The 19,183-nt window shown below is 38.5% G+C and overlaps 2 protein-coding genes across 2 annotated transcripts in view; both read right to left on the bottom strand.

Annotated features, from left to right (window-relative positions):
* LOC115596858 (phosphatidylcholine:ceramide cholinephosphotransferase 1) overlaps nt 1-912 on the bottom strand; it is a 29,761-nt gene extending 28,849 nt beyond the window's left edge. Inside the window, exon 1 of the mRNA XM_030442285.1 lies at nt 602-912. The gene's annotated coding sequence lies outside the window, so the exon portion shown is untranslated. The remainder of the gene's footprint in view (nt 1-601) is intronic.
* A 7,446-nt stretch (nt 913-8,358) lies between these two features.
* On the bottom strand, nt 8,359-17,528 carry LOC115596481 (zinc finger protein ZIC 5-like). The gene is made up of 2 exons (XM_030441633.1): nt 16,739-17,528; nt 8,359-13,840 (listed from the first exon to the last, which is right to left on the bottom strand). The coding sequence occupies exons 1-2, from the start codon at nt 17,259-17,261 to the stop codon at nt 13,209-13,211; spliced, it is 1,155 nt and encodes a 384-aa protein (XP_030297493.1). The 5' UTR covers nt 17,262-17,528; the 3' UTR covers nt 8,359-13,208.
* Between the last annotated feature and the right edge of the window lie 1,655 nt (nt 17,529-19,183).

Here is a 19,183-nt window from a genome sequence, read left to right as displayed (position 1 = left end):
TGGCGTCTTCAGTATTTTAGCTAGCTAGCTCCGTAGCTAAAAGCCAGCCACATACACTGGGGTCGTGCATTCGTAGCGCGGTTTTGGGTAACGGTTAGCTAACGTTAAATGTTTGTGGTTAACGTTAACGCGTCTGGAAAATATGTCTATGTGTTGCTAACATGCATATTTACCAACTGGATATTCTGCTCCGGTTTAAATTCACACAACACTAAATAAGGTTAGCTTTCCTTCCAATCATGTTGGACGGGATTAACGATACGGAGATAATGTTTTGTCGTCAGCTGATAAAAATTTTCAACACAAGGCCAGTGAGCAGCTTTTGTTAGCTAACGTTAACGTTACCTTTGCTAACAAATAAGACCACAATAAGAAAAAAAAAAGTCTGTCAACCAGTATAACCTTAACGACGTGTGTTAATAAAACACAACGGTGTTCAACTGTGTTTGTATTACTGCATTACACGTTAACTTATGGTAACAGTTACATTTCCCGACTTGGAGCCACAGTATTAACAAACCAATCCATCAGGACTCTGCGGCTAACTTAGCTACGTCTGCCATTGTCCAAATAGCAGTAGACGTGTATGTTGTGTAATTACCTTTGCTGTCGAAATGTTGGAGGACTTCTCTACAAATCGTAGTGGCTTTCACCGCAATGTGGAACGGATTCCTCTGTGCCCGTCCGGTGTTTTCATGGGTAGGCGGTTTGTGACTAGCGAAGCGGGGAGTTTCCTTCCTATCGTCACTCGTGCTTTCTTCAAGTGCCATCCAAAATATTCCACCCAAGAACGATACAAAACGGAATAACATGCGATGGGTGGCATAAACTCAATACATTTTCAATTACAACAACGCCGATATGATCGTAAACATCCCATAGTATATTTATGTGTTTCATATAGCAAAACATTCGCGATAATAAAGATTGTCAAGAAATCCAAGCAGAGGAGGGGCACCTGAATGCAGCACGGTGACAACTACGCAAAATATGCAGCGTTGGAAGCGCTCGAGCCACTCCCACTTTTCTGAAGCCATCTATTGGCGAGAGTTGAGCACACCAAACAGTTTAAAATTGACAAACTAAACTATGATTCGAAAAAATAACTCAAATGGTACACTGAAGGGCGGCGGGTGGATTGCTGACAGCCCAGCTACAGTCTCAATTTTCAGATTATTTTGCTCATTACATCTTCAGATCAGAAACCTCACATGAAGGTATTTTGACTGTGAGGGCTTTAAGAAAGTTCAGGAGGACAAATAGGGAGGGAACAGTGTATTTTCATTGGTTGCGCAGTGATGCTGTTCAAAATATCACATAACCTTCAATGACTCATTACAGTATGCTTCAGATCATTCATTTGGATAACACACATGATCAAATCATGGCACAGTCCCATTGTTGGTAAGTGATTATATTGAATAGCAAAGGGCATTGGTGGATCCTGAGCAAAGACACATGCACTAATCCGGATTTTCTTTCACGCTGCTCCTGAAGAGATATGATATCTGAGTTGGCATATCTTGAACAGCCACTGAGTACATTTTCTTCTGTTTAGTGTGACAGAGCATTCACTTTACATCTTTATCAGTCTCAATTGACATGCAACTCCTTCAGGGATCAACAATTGATCCGTGTTATTCATCTTTATTAATATGTATCTGTTTTATTTGAAAGAAACTCTTTCTTTCTTTTGCAAAGCATGATCGCCTGGCGGCCCTACAGAGACATTTCTAGGTTCTGACAAGTCGTAAAAATCTTTACAACCGAGCACAGGAAATGACCTTTACTATAAATCCCACTATTGCAAGCACAAAGGGTTTGTGATTGACTCCAGTAAAATAGACCAGATGATTCCTGTACTTAAATTAAAGATACTAGAGTTGTAATTAATGAATCATAATAACTAGTATCAGGTGGGATACTGGTTCATTAATCAGCAATTACTGAAAAAATGGGAGCAGGAATTAAGAAAGAATATACAAACCTTTTTTTAGTTAGTCAGATTTTAAGGGATAAGGATATCATGTATCACTTCACATTCAAAAAACACACTCCTTTGGCATAATCCAAGTCTTTGGAAGCCCCGAGATCCCAAATTGATTTCGGAAAAAGATTACTTTCTGCATGTTGGCCAGCTTGTGCTCCCACATCAAACGGGATGATGGGCTGAACATTGACCAGATGGACTCTGTTCACCAGCTAGGAAGGTGCGAGGAAAACAAAACAAGGTATGTTATAATCAAGTTCACTCGGGGAACACATCTGAACACACCCAGGTATACTATACTATACTATATACTGTCCCAAAACAGGTTGGGTAGTTTAATAAAATATTTATGATATAGATGGGACATTATCTTTAAAGCTCTCTTCTACATCTTGTCTAGTTCAACTGGTTGGGCTTTCAAGATCAAAATGTTCTTTTCTCGTATTCCACTTAACGGTAGGGGCTGAAGAAGGAACACTAAGAGAAAATTCAATATTTATATTTTGTAAAGGCAAAAAAGCAAATTATAGCTTTTGCAAGAAACATTCAAAATTAGAGGATGAGAAATTCCGGGTAAACCAACCAAACATTTTTCACCATAGCTCTACTAGATCAGCAGGCTTGGCTATTTTGTTTTGTAACTCTCCTGGCAAACTGATAATGTCTAGAATAATGGACAATGTTAAATTTGTGTCCTGGAAATTGATGAACAATTCTATTTTCTGATACATATTTATGGATTTAACAACTCAACTCAAACAGACAATTGACCTTAGATGTCTCCAATGTCATTAAAACCCCTAAACTTACTTATCTAGCTGCTTACATCATTATAGGATTTAAAAGAAATCCTCCAAAATCTGTACGATCTGGTCTCAACCTGTTAGATCCATGGCGTCAGATATCGGGAAATATTCTTGGTTCAAACCACACGATACAACCAAATCCAAAATAGACTTCATTCAAGTTAATTTCCTTCCCAATGTAAAATGATATTTCTTACTGTTGTACCTCTCACAGATCGTTCTGTTATTAACCCCTCCTTTACACCCCCTGGTGGTTGTTCCAGTAAATAAGGATTCTGGAAATTAAACTGTTTTCATGAACACATAAAAGCCATTTTATCTGATGAGACAATTCTGTTACTTCTAAATGGGAAATCATAAATTTCAAATTTGGAGACTACTTAATTCAACTTTGAGAGACTCTGCTAAAGTAACAAATTACCAGAGATGAACACCATTACAGAGATAAACAGCTGCTGCAATAAGACATCAGTGACTGACGATGATAAACAAAACCAGAAATTCTGCAAACTTAATTTTATGAAATCCATCCAAAGAAAGATAAAGGGGCATACATAAGATCAAGGGGAAAATGGATAGAGGAGGGAAAGAGGAGTACATCATATTTTAATCAATTATAGAAATGAAGACAGGGAAGAAACTCAATCAAAGTCTTATTAATTCAACCCCCAAGTTAGTATCGATCCAGTCCTGATTGCTGAGGAAATAAGCAATTCCCTCCAACCGGTTTATTATAAAACACGGAGTTAAACAAGACTGTCCCATTTCGTCATTTCTCTTTATAATAGCCTCTAAAACATTGGCTACGTTTATTAAAAAGCAAGTGCTTAGGAAGCCAATAATAGTCAGCCAGTTAGCAAATGATCGACCTTTTAATGCTTTAATCGCTTCTCTTATCTCTGTTAACTTATCTCTGTTAACTATATCACAAATGTATGCATCATTTGCACCCTTTTGCACGTGCCTGTTCCTTTGCACCATTGTTAAAAACTTTGAGCCGTAATGTTGGATAAATAAAAAAATAAATAAAACAAGAAAAACAAAATATTGAACAAGGGGGTCGACGGCTGGAAACAGAGACAGCTCGCCTTTATAAAAAACTGCCTTGCGCATTCATAGATTTGGGTTTTTGTTATGTTGTTCCTACCTGTGAAAAGGTGAGACTGTTCAGGTCAGATTCATTGCTCATTGGACATTGTTTGATGAAATGTGTGCAGTGTATCTGAGTAGCCGACACTGAATCATTTAAATGTCATATAACGAGGAAGCAGAAATAATGATGACTATTAGTAACATATGACAGATGAGTCTGATGCAAAGTGTTTTATGTTTTATGTTCTATGAGGTGATCGATGAACGACATACTTGACTACCTTTATCATTTATGTACAGATAATGTAAATCCCTTGTGCTGTGACATTAAGTCCCATGAATTGTGTGTTAATAAGCATTGTAATGCATGGCAGTGTTGTGAGCAGATTAAACATGAGCTGTATCTTTGCAAACTCTTATATGTCAATGATCTGAAGCCAGTAGTTGATTTTTAGAGTCCTGGAGAAGTAAAAAAAAATATCCAGTAAATACCAAGAAAAAGCTACAAGGAAAGTCTGAAATGATACATTTGCAGAGGAGAAATGCTTTTGTTTGAAGCCCGCAGATTAAACATCTTGGCAGTTTCACAAACAGACAAACAGCCTCACCTCACATCATAACCACCTCTGTGCATTTCCAGTAAGGTTCATAAATGTCAAATCTAATTCAATTAAACAAATGTGGTGTTGGTACAGGTTCTGTAAATACAGCCTGATGTACTGATGTTTAACTTTCTTCACCATCCACTTGTTTTAATGTGACAGCTGTTTTTGCGTCTACACTATATAAAACAATTGTGTTACATAGGTTGAATGTAAAGGCTCACATAGTCTTTCTTTCATGTTGCGCCAATGGGTATAAATTAGGTAGATGTATATTTATTACAATTTGAAATACATCACTTTTATGTATAACAATATTATTATAAACACTTAAAAACACATATTTATGTAGCAGTTCCCATTATCGCACATAGTTATTTCATTTATTAATATTGACAACTTTGCAATAAATTAGTTTTTTTACATTGAATGTAAAAAAGATTTAAAGGAGCACTATGTAGTTTTGGTGAAGAAAATTTTATCTGGAGAAGAAACATTGACAGATTTTTTTTAATACCTAAACAAAGAAACATGCTGGTGATGTCACTGTCACTCTTTGGTTTTTTATTCACGTGCTAGGCAAAAATGTTCACCATGTCTTTGTCTCCTAAGGATCATGTCATGCACCCACTTCCTCCTTGCTCTCATGTCAGTGAAAATAAAAAAGTAAATGAATAACAAACAAATACAGTAGAACACCACAGAGGGGCAGTGTCGGTCATAAAGCAGCGGTTGTCAAGATATTGCTGTCACAGAGACATGACACACCTGCAGCCTTTTTTCCCGCGACACACAAACGCTTCATCCAAGCGCTCTCGAGTGCACAGCCAGTGCGGAAGGAAAAAACGCTATGTGGACACGTGGCCCTTACTTTGTTTACATTTGCTGGACCCTGCCACCTTTCTGGCCTTTCTTATGAGAACAGCTTGTTTATTCAATTATGGAAAAGATCAATATTTCTAAGTTTGTAATATTACCTCATTGGAAATATCAAAATTCTGAGTATTAATTTCAAAAACTACATAGTGCCCCTCTAAAGTCAAGTTATGAATGAGTTTTTTCAGTGTATTTATTTGTAACATTTATATTTAAAAAATTCATTCATTCATTTACATTCACACAAGAGTTAGCGTATTGATAAAGTGCTGAAGAAGCTGTCAGTGGATGTCATCAGCTACATATTGATGTGTGCTTAACAAAAGGATAATAATAATAAATTGTTAAGATTGAAATGGTTTATTTAACAAATTAAATTTTCTTGTGCACGAGAAAAACAATTCAATGAGAAATTCATTATAGATTTTTTTGTATTGCTCTGTGAAGACTGCACATGACTCATGTTGTAAACCTGCGGACCTGCATGGAAACTCACCATTAGAAAACCATCCATCAGAAACCTGCTAGCGTCTCCAACCATCGCTGTGGGCTACAAAGTGTTTTTAATCCTAATAATTAAAAAAACAACAACATATAAATATACCTGTTAACCTAAATACTACGTGCTTCAGTTTGTTTGTAACTCTCTTGATTAGTTTGAGACCTTCACACTGTAAGTCTGACACCGAAATTCATCATACTCTTCATAAAAGTCTGGACTAATGGAAACACTTTGGGGGTATTTATGCGACAGGCTGCCTTATTCTTGCTTAAACATATAGACATGGACCATCAGGTTTGGTTAGTCCTGGGTTGGGAAATTCACACTGATGATCAGCCCTGAAAAATGTCAGTCTGTGCCGACTTAACATCAGCCTGTTGGGTTCCATGCAAATTCACCCAAAATCCAGGAACTTTCCCAGTTTATGTCATGGATTTTCATTTTCAGCAAAAAAAGAAAAGAAAAAGAAAGATCATGCAGCATCAGCATTTTTTGATTCCTTGCATGTGCATTCTCAGCCTCACCTATGGCTTGGAGTTGAAATTTGTCCCTAGCAAAAACTTGCCAACATTCATTTATTCATTCAAAGAGCTGTTGCTGATGGTTACAGTAATTCAATTAATAACAGGAAGTCATTGTATATATTGAAGTCATTGTATTGTATATAGATATATAGATATATAGATATATAGATATATATCTATATATATATATATATATATCTATATATATATATATATATATATATATATATATATATATATATATATATATATATATACATATATATATATATATATATATATATATATATATGTATAACCAGAGCCACTAGTTTTCTCTTTCTTGCAACCACTTTTTGCTTCTGTGTAGTATGTATGTTGTTCTATCACATCTTCTAGTTATTTGGTCCTGTAGTGTCACAGATCTTACTAAATAAGCCTCAGAGCTGAAAAAGCCACTTCTGGGGCTATTCTGACTGTTGATTTCCTTGAAACTCTAGTATGTGAAAGTGTTGATACTATTTGCATAAATATTTATAAATTCAATTCATTGTTTATGAACTACCTATTTTTTCACACTTTTCTCTGACTGTAATGTTTCATTCAGTGGTTTAATTTCATCTGTAGATATATTTACTGTGTTGATTTCCAGATTTTCTATCTGTCTGATGCCTACTGAGCCTGTTCTTCTTGCGTTGTGGAAAAGTGCAAGTTACATCTTGTAATGGTTTGGTTTGTTGCATATAGGTGATGTCATCGTGTTCAGTGTGTCTAGACAAAATATACATTTTAGTTCCTTAGCTCAATACACATATATTATTTCACAACTTCAAGCAGACGCTGTCAAAGGAGCCATGTCATCCACCATGCACAGCTTGGTGGATGACATAAAAGTCCCACTGTGTTCAATTCACTTTTTTTCTCCTCTCTAAGTTTAAGCACAGAATTAAGTTATTTGTCAAAAAATTACAAAACATTTTCAGAAAAGATCATAAAAATACCACAACACCCTGGAGTGGGGCATCATAAAAATGCACAGATGGAGCACCTTTTTGTGCAACTTATGCAGCAAGGGTTTTCTAACTTCAAGCTTCAAATATCACCTCCTTAAAATGTCCATTTATTAACTGATTCATAATCAATTCATAATAATTCTGGGAAAAATCTACAGTCAAAACAGCCCAAAAAGTGTTTTTGTTTTCTTTCTTTTTTAGCTGCTAAATTTAGCAATATCTGTGGCACTCAATATCAACACAAATAACTGCAGATGTGACAGAGTTATATACTACACAGAACCAAAATTGGCTTCAAGAAAGAGAAAACTAGTGGAGATACACATTTTTTTAAATGACAGACTGTTCATTTTGTTAAAAAAAAATAAGTGACTGTTGCCAAGTTTTCTTAGGGTGTCTTAGATGTTCCTGACAAATTTCAACCAGGTCCACTGAAAAATAAGCAATTGATGAGGTTTAGAATACACACACAAGGAATCACTAAAATGCTGACATTTAACTCAGGGGGCCAAACTCCAAGGATTCATAACTTAACAAGTATTTGGAGTACAGCTATAGGATTTTCATAGTCCTGTGAAATACACAGAAGTTTCAACATGATTTCTTTTTTTTCTTTTTTTCTTTTTTTTTTAAATGAAAATCCATGACATGAAGTGGGAGAGCCCAGTCGAGTCGGCACAGAATGACCCTATTGGGAACAATCTGAGCAGACAGTGATTATCCACCCATTCAGCTGTCACTCTGCCACACCATTACTCACAGCCGTGGCTGTACTATTAATACATCACATGTACCTGTTAAACCATCTCAGTCATCATTGTGAGACATCAGGAAGATGATCAATGAGTCATCTACATCGCTCATACTGAAACAAACTTTCAAAGTGCCTCACAGTTCAGGATGAAATAAAAAGACTTAATGAATAACAATAGCTCTAATGTAAAAAAAAAATGATAAAATTCATCACTCATGAATAACTGAAACAAAGTTTTTAAATACATTATTGAGAAACATTATACAAAATGCACAATAGACTGCAAACTGAACAACACAGTCAGTGGAACTGCCAAACAACCTACAAAAAATGTTTAACTATAAGGTTAGGTCTATATTTTATGTCCGCCTTAGCATATCATCTAGAACAATCTCTGCTGAAACCATGCGCACGCCTGTTTTTCTGAAGTATGCTAAGGTATGCACATTTTCTATTATAAATAGCAATTTTTGTGTTGGAAATTATGTATTTGCATTCATACACCTGGTGCCTCACGAGAGCCGTAACCTTATAGTGTGTGCATGTGTTGTTCTTTTTGCAATTTATAAATGCCATTTATTTATAAATGTAATCTTAAAGTACTTATGAGTGATGAATTGGGCAGTGCTTCCATACTTGCCATCATTAGCCAGTGAGAAGAGAGAGATTTTCTTGCGTATTGCAAACGGCCTCCTCTCAACACCCATTATAACCCCAACCCACAGATTAATGGATTAATTGACCTGAAAATCATTATGTGTGTTCCTAGTCCGAAAAAAACATTTCCAGAGATTTCCAGCAAAATGACTTTGCAGCATTCTCTTGAACAACTGTAGACTTGTTTTAGAACATTTTTAAAAAACTGACAAGCGGTCAAGCTTGTGCAGCCATTTCAGATGGGGTGTGCCTTTAGGCACGCTTTTAGAATAGCAGCTACAGTGAAGACTGTAAAAATTGTGGTATCTCCGGTCTACTGGAGACATGGATCACACCAGACAAGCTTTATGGAGTCATTTTAAGTTGCGTTTTCTTCACATTTTCAAAACCCCTTTTTATTTGTTGTTGTTTGCCATGAGGCTCCAAAACATTTCTGTGGACTACAAACTTCACCTGACCATCTGTCGGCATGGGGGTGAGGAGATTATGACTTTATTTCCATTTTCTGAGTGAACTATCCATTTTTACAGAATAAATACAAGGATGTGAAAGTAGAACGACTTTTCATTAGTCTTAAATTAATACATTTGTTACGCCTATTTCAACATGAGCTCCATAAATTAATCACTGATCCTTAGGGTTAGGGTTACGCTTTATAATGAAAACTGAGATGGTTTACAGGTACATGTGAATTAGTGGTACAGAAGCTATAAATAGGTGTGGCTTTATGAAGCTGATGAAAACAATACATACATACATACATACATACATACACAATCCAACTATGCGTGGTTTAACATGTGGGTTTGTTAAAAACCCTTTCAATCAGCATGTTCTCAAGCTATTCACTTGGTAAGGGCAATATCATTGCTAATAACAACGATGGATAAAACTGCAACCCAAGTTGAGTGAAATAGGTATTTCCCTTGAAACAATAAGGGACCTTGGAATTATTTTAGTATTATGTATTCAGTCTGGAAGTAAAGCCGGACTTGCAAGATCACATGATCATGTGATGTCTGGCACGTCAGGTTATGATTCTTAGGGTTGTTCCGTTAACAATACAGATATAAAAAATGTCTGTGATACCGCCTCAAAATCTCGAATCCTGATTGGAGAATACACACGTATTATTCTGATACCACAGAACTGTATTTATTGGAAATGGGGCCCTGACACTTCACAGCAAAGTCGCACACACCTGTAGACAACTTGATAGATTTTTTACAGCACAAGGCATCCATGAATAGCAAGCAACCTGTGTAACCATAAATACGTCCTTTACGAAAACCCATATAGGGTTAGCACAAAGCCGACTGAAATAATAGTAATAATATATATTGTGAAACACACTGGTAACGAAACACTACTCTTCATCCGTTGATTCAGTAATCGGTATCAGTAAATGTTATTGGAACATCTCTAATCACTCTGTTTTATAAATCTTAATCATTGTGGAAACAGGCAGGAGCTTCATTTCCACTCCAACAAGTATCAGTAACTGGATGTAGAAACACACCTAGATATGTTTACAGTGTTTAAGCTCCACCACTCATTAGACTTGTCAACTGGAAGGCAAAAAAGACAGAAGACAGTACAGTTTAACTGACTCTGTTTCATCGGTGAGGTTCTCCGACAGCTTCAGAACAGCTGACATCGCCTGTGACGTTACGGAGGGCAGCGGCTATTCAGAGCACCAATACCACTAATTCATTACATGTACCCGCACTCCATCAGTGTTGTAACATTTCAGTCATAATTATCAAACGTCAGAAGGATGATCAATGATCAATCTTTTGAGCTCATGCTGATAAAATGAAAGTGCTTTATGATTCTGGATTCAATGAAATTTCCTAAATGATGTATTATTTAAATTAGCAATAAAGAAGTTTTTTTGCTTTGACTTATTACAAAGTAAGTATTAATGGCACAGTTGAATGGCTGTAGAATAATGACACAATCAGCATTTAGATTAGTTCACTAGACTTCACTTTCACTGTGCAGTTTTGTCTACCATGAAATCTCCCCAGAAAATGAAGGCTGCCTGGTGATCCAGTCAGGCTGGCAGCCTAGTACCAGTTCCATCTGCCTTTACATCTCCATTTTAGATTAATGAATGAATAAACTCTGTGTTGTTACATTTAGGGAAACATAGATTACCTGGTTGTCTCAGCGACAGCAGCACCGTCAAAGAAACCGACTGAAAGCCCTCGCGGGGGGTAACATTTAACAGAACTAAGTGTGACTGCAAAATTATGACACGATCGGTGAAGATGGCAAACAATCTAAACACAGTGTTTCACTCTAGGTTACATCTCTAACTTTATATTTCATCATTTCACCTGCAGCCATCTCTTAAAACCCATGTGTATGCCTGGTCTAAAGTATGCTGAGGTACGCACATTCTCACCGCACATTCTTCTGTTATAAATACCAGTTTATGTTTGGGAAAAGGCGTACCTACGCTTTTTTTTGTGCATTTATACATCTGGCCCCTGGCTTGTACTGCACCACAATCTTCCTTTAAAATAGCACTTAAGCCCTGTGTCATTGTACATTTATAAACAATCTTCTTCTGTTAGGTTTCTTACTGCCCAGGTTCAAATCCATCTCGAAAATGACCTGTGAGTGGATGGATAGTGTGCACTGGTAAAAGTCACTTATTTACCATTTTAAGTCTTCTCAATGCAGTAACTTCAAACTGATTTCTTCCAGTTGTACCTAAATCTCACACAAACATTCTGCTTGTTTTCTCGCTTAAGCGACACACTGACAAAATAAATCCAAGATGCCACTTTTCATGGCTGCACCATTTGATCAAAGGGAAAAACAATACTAGACGTCTTCATTTAATACACATTTTCATGTTAAAGGGATATGGGTTTGACATATATAATCATTTTGGAACCTTGGGTCATAACTAAATTGTAAATGAAATGTAAACATATGCAGATGATTAAGGTCCACAGAGTCAATGAGGCGAGGGAGATGCTTGATGATGAGTACAAAACAAGAGCAGTCCCACTGTCTCCACACCGCAGCTTCACTGCTGCCTGCTGTGTTGGGTGAGACTGGGATGGAACACTATTGAACAAGTTACTACTAATGGTTTGTTAGTAAAGGCCTCAGTTTGCTTCAAACGAAGTGCTTATCGAACCGCCTGGCAGCATCTGAAAACACCTTTCTCACAGCAGAATCGGCTGCTTTCAACTACTTTTATAGCTTGCAGACATTGTATAAACTATTTCGTTTAAAGCATACTGAGGCCTTAAAGGATAATTTCACCCAAAAATGAAAATTCATTGTTGATCTTCTCATCTCCATGCTGATGGAAAGTCAGGTGAAATAGACTCCATACAGCTCTTCTGTTGTAATAAAAGTCCCCAAATACATTTTATTTTTCTTAAAAAGATGTTATTTACACCCTCAACACATGGTTGAGCTCAAGCACCCACTTCAGACAGAGTGCATGCTAACGCTTTTGAGCTTGGCAGCAACAGTAAAGTTCCAGCTCAAAATACAGTGTAAATAAAATATTTTCAAATTAACTTGGGATCGTGGGAGCTTCTGAAGACATGGATGACCCCAGATGAGCTGTATGGAGTCATTTTATGTTTTTTTCCATAGTTGTTGTTCCATGTTTATGTCCCCATCTTCTACTTCAGTTATTTAGGAGAATGCCGCAACACTGTTTCCGCTGTGAAGCTCCAGAAATGTTTTGTGGTCTACAAAACTTCACCCAACTTTCCATCTGAACGAGGGTGAGGAGATAATGACCGATTTTTAGATTCTGTTTGAATTGCTCCTCAATGGGCCCACAATTACCTCCACCCTATATGCCTGCTGTTTTGGACCTGCCATGTTACCAGATGTACAGTGCTATGGTAAGCTCAGGTCATCATTAAACACTTTCTATCAGTTTAGCCCTTGAAATAGCTTTGTCTAGGTGGAGCTTTTTAGATAAATGGGTCAATAATGTGTCTCCCTAGAAGGTCATCATGTACACACACCATCTTCATACTCTTCAATAGCAGGCAGAGCCGTCTCCAACATTCCCTGGTCCATTTGTACAACATTTTCCCTTTGTTAGTTCAAGTTAGGTATCTAACACTGTTTAGATAACTTGCAGTTTTCGGTCAAACATTTCGTTTGATAATCGTATTTGATGGTTCCCCTCGTCCCTTCTGAAGATGTAAGCCGTCCCATTTGGTCCACAGACAGTGACGATGTCTACGCTGCGTTTTTGTATTTGAGATGGAGTTAAACCTCCACATTTATCACAGCCTTCTCCATCTTAGAAGGGCCACTTGATGTCAAACCATACAACTGGTGGTTCTGGAAAAATACAGCAACTATGATTCCACAGAGCATCCTCTGGCCTGACCTGGGTCCAAATCCACCAGACCCTCCATCCTACGTGATGTACTCCTCATCATCACTAGGTTCTGATTTGATGTGGTCCGGGTGGAGTAGAGGAAAGTGTGGTGCTGTAGTCCTGGTACACACATACCACTCCTTAATGTTAGATAACTGAGGTAAGGCTGGGTTGACTGAGCGCTGGCTCCTCCGCGGGGTCCTGCCACTCTGCTGCTTCTGGGCCAGCTGACTCTTCAGGCCTGACAGAGAGAGATCCAGAGGCATCGTCATCGGAGACGAACTCCGCAGCAGCAGCTTATGGTCCACTTCGCTTGCTGAGCTGATATCCAACCCGTGACTGGACAAATGAGGAAAATTAGCAATTTTGTTGGCAGGTGATGGAGAGTGGCGGTTTATTTTAAGGTCTAGGGGCTCAATGAGAGCCTGATGAGGTTGTTGGAGTTGATGAGCAATGGAGTCGTACGCATCCTGGGGTTCAGAGGTAGGTGACGACTTGACGTGAACCTTCATGTGTTTGCGTAGGGAGCTTGGGTGGGTGTAGGATTTGGTGCAGCCCATGGCCTTGCAGTCGTAGGGCTTGGAGGCTGTGTGGACCTGTGAATGCTTCTTCCGGTCGCTGCTGTTGGCAAAGCGTCGCTCGCAGAACTCACACTGGAATGGCTTCTCGCCTGCAACACAAAAATCAAATTCACCATCATCACAGTCCATAATGAGGCCCAACAATTGATACAGTTGGCGGGACACTACACCAAATTTTCTTTCCACCAATATTTACACATACACATCTAATTTGACCTATGGCGTTTTGAATGTAATGGGCCACAAGGAACCCTTACATATTGTATGTGTTGCTGTATTCAGGTAAAAGAGCTCTGGAAGAAGATAGAAATAAGTCTCGAAGATTCTTTAGAGATTTTGTTTGTAAATGCTCCTTTTGTACCAATGGATTTTTATTTTACTCATATAATTCAGACCTTAATCGAAGGGCGAAGTGGTCAGAGGTGAATATACTGACAGCAAAGTTACTTTTTGTCTTAAACTGGTAGTAAACCTGACTGAAAAAAGAGCACACACTTGAATGGGAAATGATGTGTGGTTCTTGTAATACAAGAAGAACAAGATAAAGTTCAAATATAGGGTGCTTTCATAGATCCAATCTGACGCTTTAAGCTAAAATGTGAAGTAGTAGTAGTAGTCGTAGTAGTAGCAGCATTGGCTTTCTCTATGAATTAAGAAACGGGCCAACTGACAGAAACTTTACAAAATATAAACGTTCCTACTGACATGTATTATGATAGAAAATGTTAAGACTGTTATGCGGGAGCTTGTCGACAATGATGAGACATGCCACTGTAACAACTGTCAAAATGTATTGTCACTTTTTAAAACACAAGGGTTTTTTCTGAAAATAGGTTTTGGAAAGAATTGCTACTAACTAGCAGTCAGCTAATGTTACACACACTAACAGCTCATTCTTCTCAGCTTATTTGTACAGCATTATTTCGGTTAGTTCACCCATCAGTCCAGACATCTCTACGGCCGATATCTCCATCTGGATGAATAAATAGCACTACAGGTAAGGAAAGAGATACATGTTGATTTTGGGGGTGAACTGTCTTCAACTTGATTGGGGTACATATTTGTCTCATCTTCTTATTTACAGACAGGTCAGTGTGGAAAATATTCAATATTCGTTTTCACAGGAAAAACTATTATAGGACGGTGGTCAGTACCAAACAATAGGGCTGGTACTGAACTCAGTACTATTAAGGTTTCCAACCAAATTAGAGAGAAAGACAGATGTCATCCCCTGGTTGTGTGTTAAGTATCTTACCCACATGCTGTTTAGTTTACTAAAACAGCATATATAAGTATGTCCAAACTTACAAAGCCATCGGTTCACATAGGTACCCAACCCTACCAAACAAACATGTTTCTTCCATCTGGAAAACAAGATTTGTAGGCCAGGACATTTCTGCAGCACCACAGTATTTCATTATATTGCTGTTTCTCACACATTTTATTTATATATATTTATAATATTTATGTTTAAAAAAATTCTGTGTGATTAAAAGGTATAAAAACGTGATTTTGGTACAATTCAGATTAACAGGTTAGCCCTGAATTCAAGTGAGTACGTTATTTGTATTTAGATTTGTACATCAATTAAATGTTGTTGATAGGGTTAGGGTTGTTGATTACTGGTAAGCTGCTCTTACTGTTGACTCAATTTAGAGTCGGTGGGCTGATATTGTTGCCATCTATTGGCCCATCACAGGTATATTGGTATATTGTCTGATATGTGCTGGTATGAGAACAATTTTTTTCACGGGTCATAATGCAGAGGAAGATGATCGGGGTTATTTACAATGCTTGATTTCCCAATGACGTTTACTTACTTTTAGTGTTCGGATGTTGTTTTGGATACGTTTATTGTTAAACTGTAACATTTTGTGCCTTCATTATGCATATATCATCAATCAAAATTGCTAATTATATGTGCTGTGTGGCTGTTATGACCTTACAATACGCTTTAAGATATATACCATGATATCATAAAATCTTCTTAAAAGCACTTCACAGATGAAAAAAAATATTGCAATGTTTTTGATTAAATCGACTATACTTCGATATCGGCATTGCAACAATAGAGATGTAGGGATGGCTAATTGTACTTTCACAAAATACTAATGGAATGGGATTTATGATAAATAATCATCAGTAATGTAGATATAAAGTGGGTAATGAAGAGTGTTAGAACATCACTTAACTGTAATGCAGCCGTGAAAATCAGGAAAAATAACAACACCTACACCATATCACGATATAACAATATTCAAAATCTAAGACGATGTAACCTATATATTGTATAAATTGCCCCGCCCTGTTTATGTAAATATAATATGGCTAATACCGTATATCCATATTGCAATATTGATAACCCAAACTGTGGATTAGTCTCTACTTATAATCCATCTGTAAAGCATTAGCGCATTATATATTGATATCATAATATCAACATCATTAAGCCATTATTTATGCATACAAACCATAAGAGTGTCTAAGTAGAACACAGCGCTGGGTAGAATAGCCCCGCAAAGTATGCCTACGTGATTGTCTGATTTTGGTTAACTGGGAAAAACAACAGAATTCCTGCAAAATCTATTTTTAGGCAGAATTCAAATTAAAGCCATGTGCATGTCTCTGCCCACCAATTCCTGTATGTAGGCTACATCTAACCATTTGGATTCCGTGCTCATCCTTTTCCCCTTCCCACAATACAGCTGCTTCCTGTCACCTTGCATGACTCCTGAGCTGCAGCCTCAACCCCGTGATTCCTCAAGGAAACAAGGGAGCAGCGAAGGGCGGATGTGAATCGGTACTGAACTGAACCTATGTAAACATGGAGGGGATTCCTAGCAGACTGGGATCAATCTCTATTAACACCTTTATTCCCCGTGTCCGTCAGGAGGCGGCTGTCTTGACGGATGACGCGGATGTAAAGATTATAAAAGACACAAGTAGCACGGCGCTCCGCGTGCGCTCACAGTAACATGAAACCCTACCAGTGTGCGTGCGCGTGTGGATCTTGAGGTTCTCGGAGCGTGCGAACATCTTGCCGCAGTTGGGAAATGCGCATGAAAAAGGCTTCTCCCCGGTGTGCACGCGGATGTGGTTGATGAGTTTGTATTTGGCTTTGAACGCCTTCCCGCCGCGCATACACTCGTCCCACATGCAGACATGACTGAGGCTCTCCAGCCCCGCTGCAACATGCTCGGTGGTGACGTGGTCCACCAGCTCGTGCATAGAGCTGAAAGTTTGGTCGCAGACGGATGTCGCCGTCCGCCCAAGCCTCTGTCTCGAAGAAGTTCGGTCAATCCATTTGCAGACGAGCTCGGTTTTGACGGTGGGGCCTTTGGAGAAATCCAGCAGGCCGTCCATTCCAGCGCCGGCACCGCTGTCGGTACAAACGGGGATACTAGTGGCTCTCGAGTGGGGCGGTGAGACGATGCTCGAAGCCCCAGAGTTGTTGTTCCCCAGCGGAGAGACGAGGCCATTGTGCCTGGCCACTACAGCCGCCCGCTTCATGCTCAGCACGGCGGGCTGCCCCGCTCCTGTCGCTGACTTCAGTCCTCTCTTCCACGTAAAATGACTTCAGTCCAGGTGGCAAAGAGATCGACGCTGTCCTGCTTCCTTCCTGTGTGTTTTGGTGAAAGGGAGAGCGCATGCGGCAGTGTCTTTACCCCCCGCTGCTCGCTGCTAGATCCCGAGAGTCGGAGCCTCCATGCTTTTATTTACTGTGTGAATGGAGGTGAACACAGGCGAAGGAATACAGCGGGCCGCGACACAACACTGTGTGGCGGCCTCCTTGTCTCCTTTCCTTCTCCCCTCCTTTCTTCATCCCTTTTCCCATTTGAACAGACCTAGAAAGTTAGTTATGGTTAAATCAAATCCACCTTCAGTGATAAGGCTACACACACACATTATTCATGTTGACAATCTAGTTTGTCAGGCAAGCAATTCATGGGAATTTGGGTTGTTATATCAAATTATGAAAACTAAATGTAAAGGCTAGCAACCTATTTGCGAGACAGGAATTGAAATGTCACATGTTTTCAGAATCACTGGGTATAGCAGTATATTGTTATTATATTGTTATCATGGAAAGGCACAATATATCGTCTTACATTTTTAAAATCATTATATTGTGATATGACATAAATCATATCACGATATATAGGGCTGCATAACAGTAAAGACTTTTTTTTTGACTTACCAGGCTGTTCTACTTGTTCTAATCCTTGTCTTTACACACTTGGTAGTCATATCAACATTACTGATGATCATTTACCAAAAATGTCATTTTGTTATTATTTTGTCAAGGTCATGTATATAGTCATCCCTATAATACTGCCACAATGTGGACAGTGACGTATGCCTATTTGGTGAAAAATATTTGGACACAAAGACGTTTAGACGACTGGTTGTCATTTTATCAAACGGCAAAATTATTTTTTGGAGTAAACTCTGCTCTTTGCACTAAACCACAGAGTAGTGTCCGACAGATAGGGATTTTTTGGCCCGATAACGATAGCCGATATTAGACGGGGTGCAATCACCGATAGCCGATATGCAACGGATATAGTGAGTTTTTGAGCTGGAACGAAAACAGGCCTTGGATCGTGCATAGATTTTGCACCGATATGATTATGCAATAGTACAGTCACAGTGACAGTAGTACAGACAGATGCTTTCTTAAACCAATGTCTTTATTCAAGACTTTTAACATTTAACAGACTTTTTTTAGATGACATTTAACATTTGAACTTGTTCAGTCAAGCTGAGAAAAAGTGCAGATTGGCACAAAAACAAAATAAATAATGTAGAAGAGCTTTCAATAAATAAATACAAATAAATAAACAGATCGGCTGACTGGTCAGGTGGTCGGGAGGTTTCGTGGTGTTGAGTGGGGGAGGGACTTCACTGAAAGGTGAGCTGAGCCAAAGTCTCTGGCTGAGCTCAGCGCGCCCCACCGGACAAAATAAATCAGTACACCGGCACGTGCTTTTGTCATTGTCACACTTTTTTTTCTATCGGCGCAACATTTCACCAATAAGATAGAATCCCCGATGGAAATTGGGCTGTTCTATCGGGCCCCTATATATCGGGGGCCGATAATCGGTCGGTCACTACCACAGAGGATGAAAGTAGGCAAAAATACTATAATACATTTGTTAATACTACGTGTTCTACAACTAGTAGTAGTACTTCTACTAAGACTCCTAATCATAGTTGCCAAATAATCTACAGAGCAGCTGCTTTGAATTGTGATGTTCTGCACAGATGTATGTAGTTTTTTTAGTACAACACAGTCTGTCAGTTTATGTTTCAATATGTCTCACTGGTAGTCATAAATCAAATCTTATCTGAATAGTGTGTCGACAGGAGAAGCAGAAAATCTAATAGCCTTTATGTTCACGTGCTGACCTCTGATATGTAACACCTCTCCT

This window comes from Sparus aurata, chromosome 15, assembly GCF_900880675.1.
Source record: "Sparus aurata chromosome 15, fSpaAur1.1, whole genome shotgun sequence".
NCBI classification, from domain to species: domain Eukaryota; kingdom Metazoa; phylum Chordata; class Actinopteri; order Spariformes; family Sparidae; genus Sparus; species Sparus aurata.
This window is presented reverse-complemented; position numbering and strand designations above follow the sequence as displayed.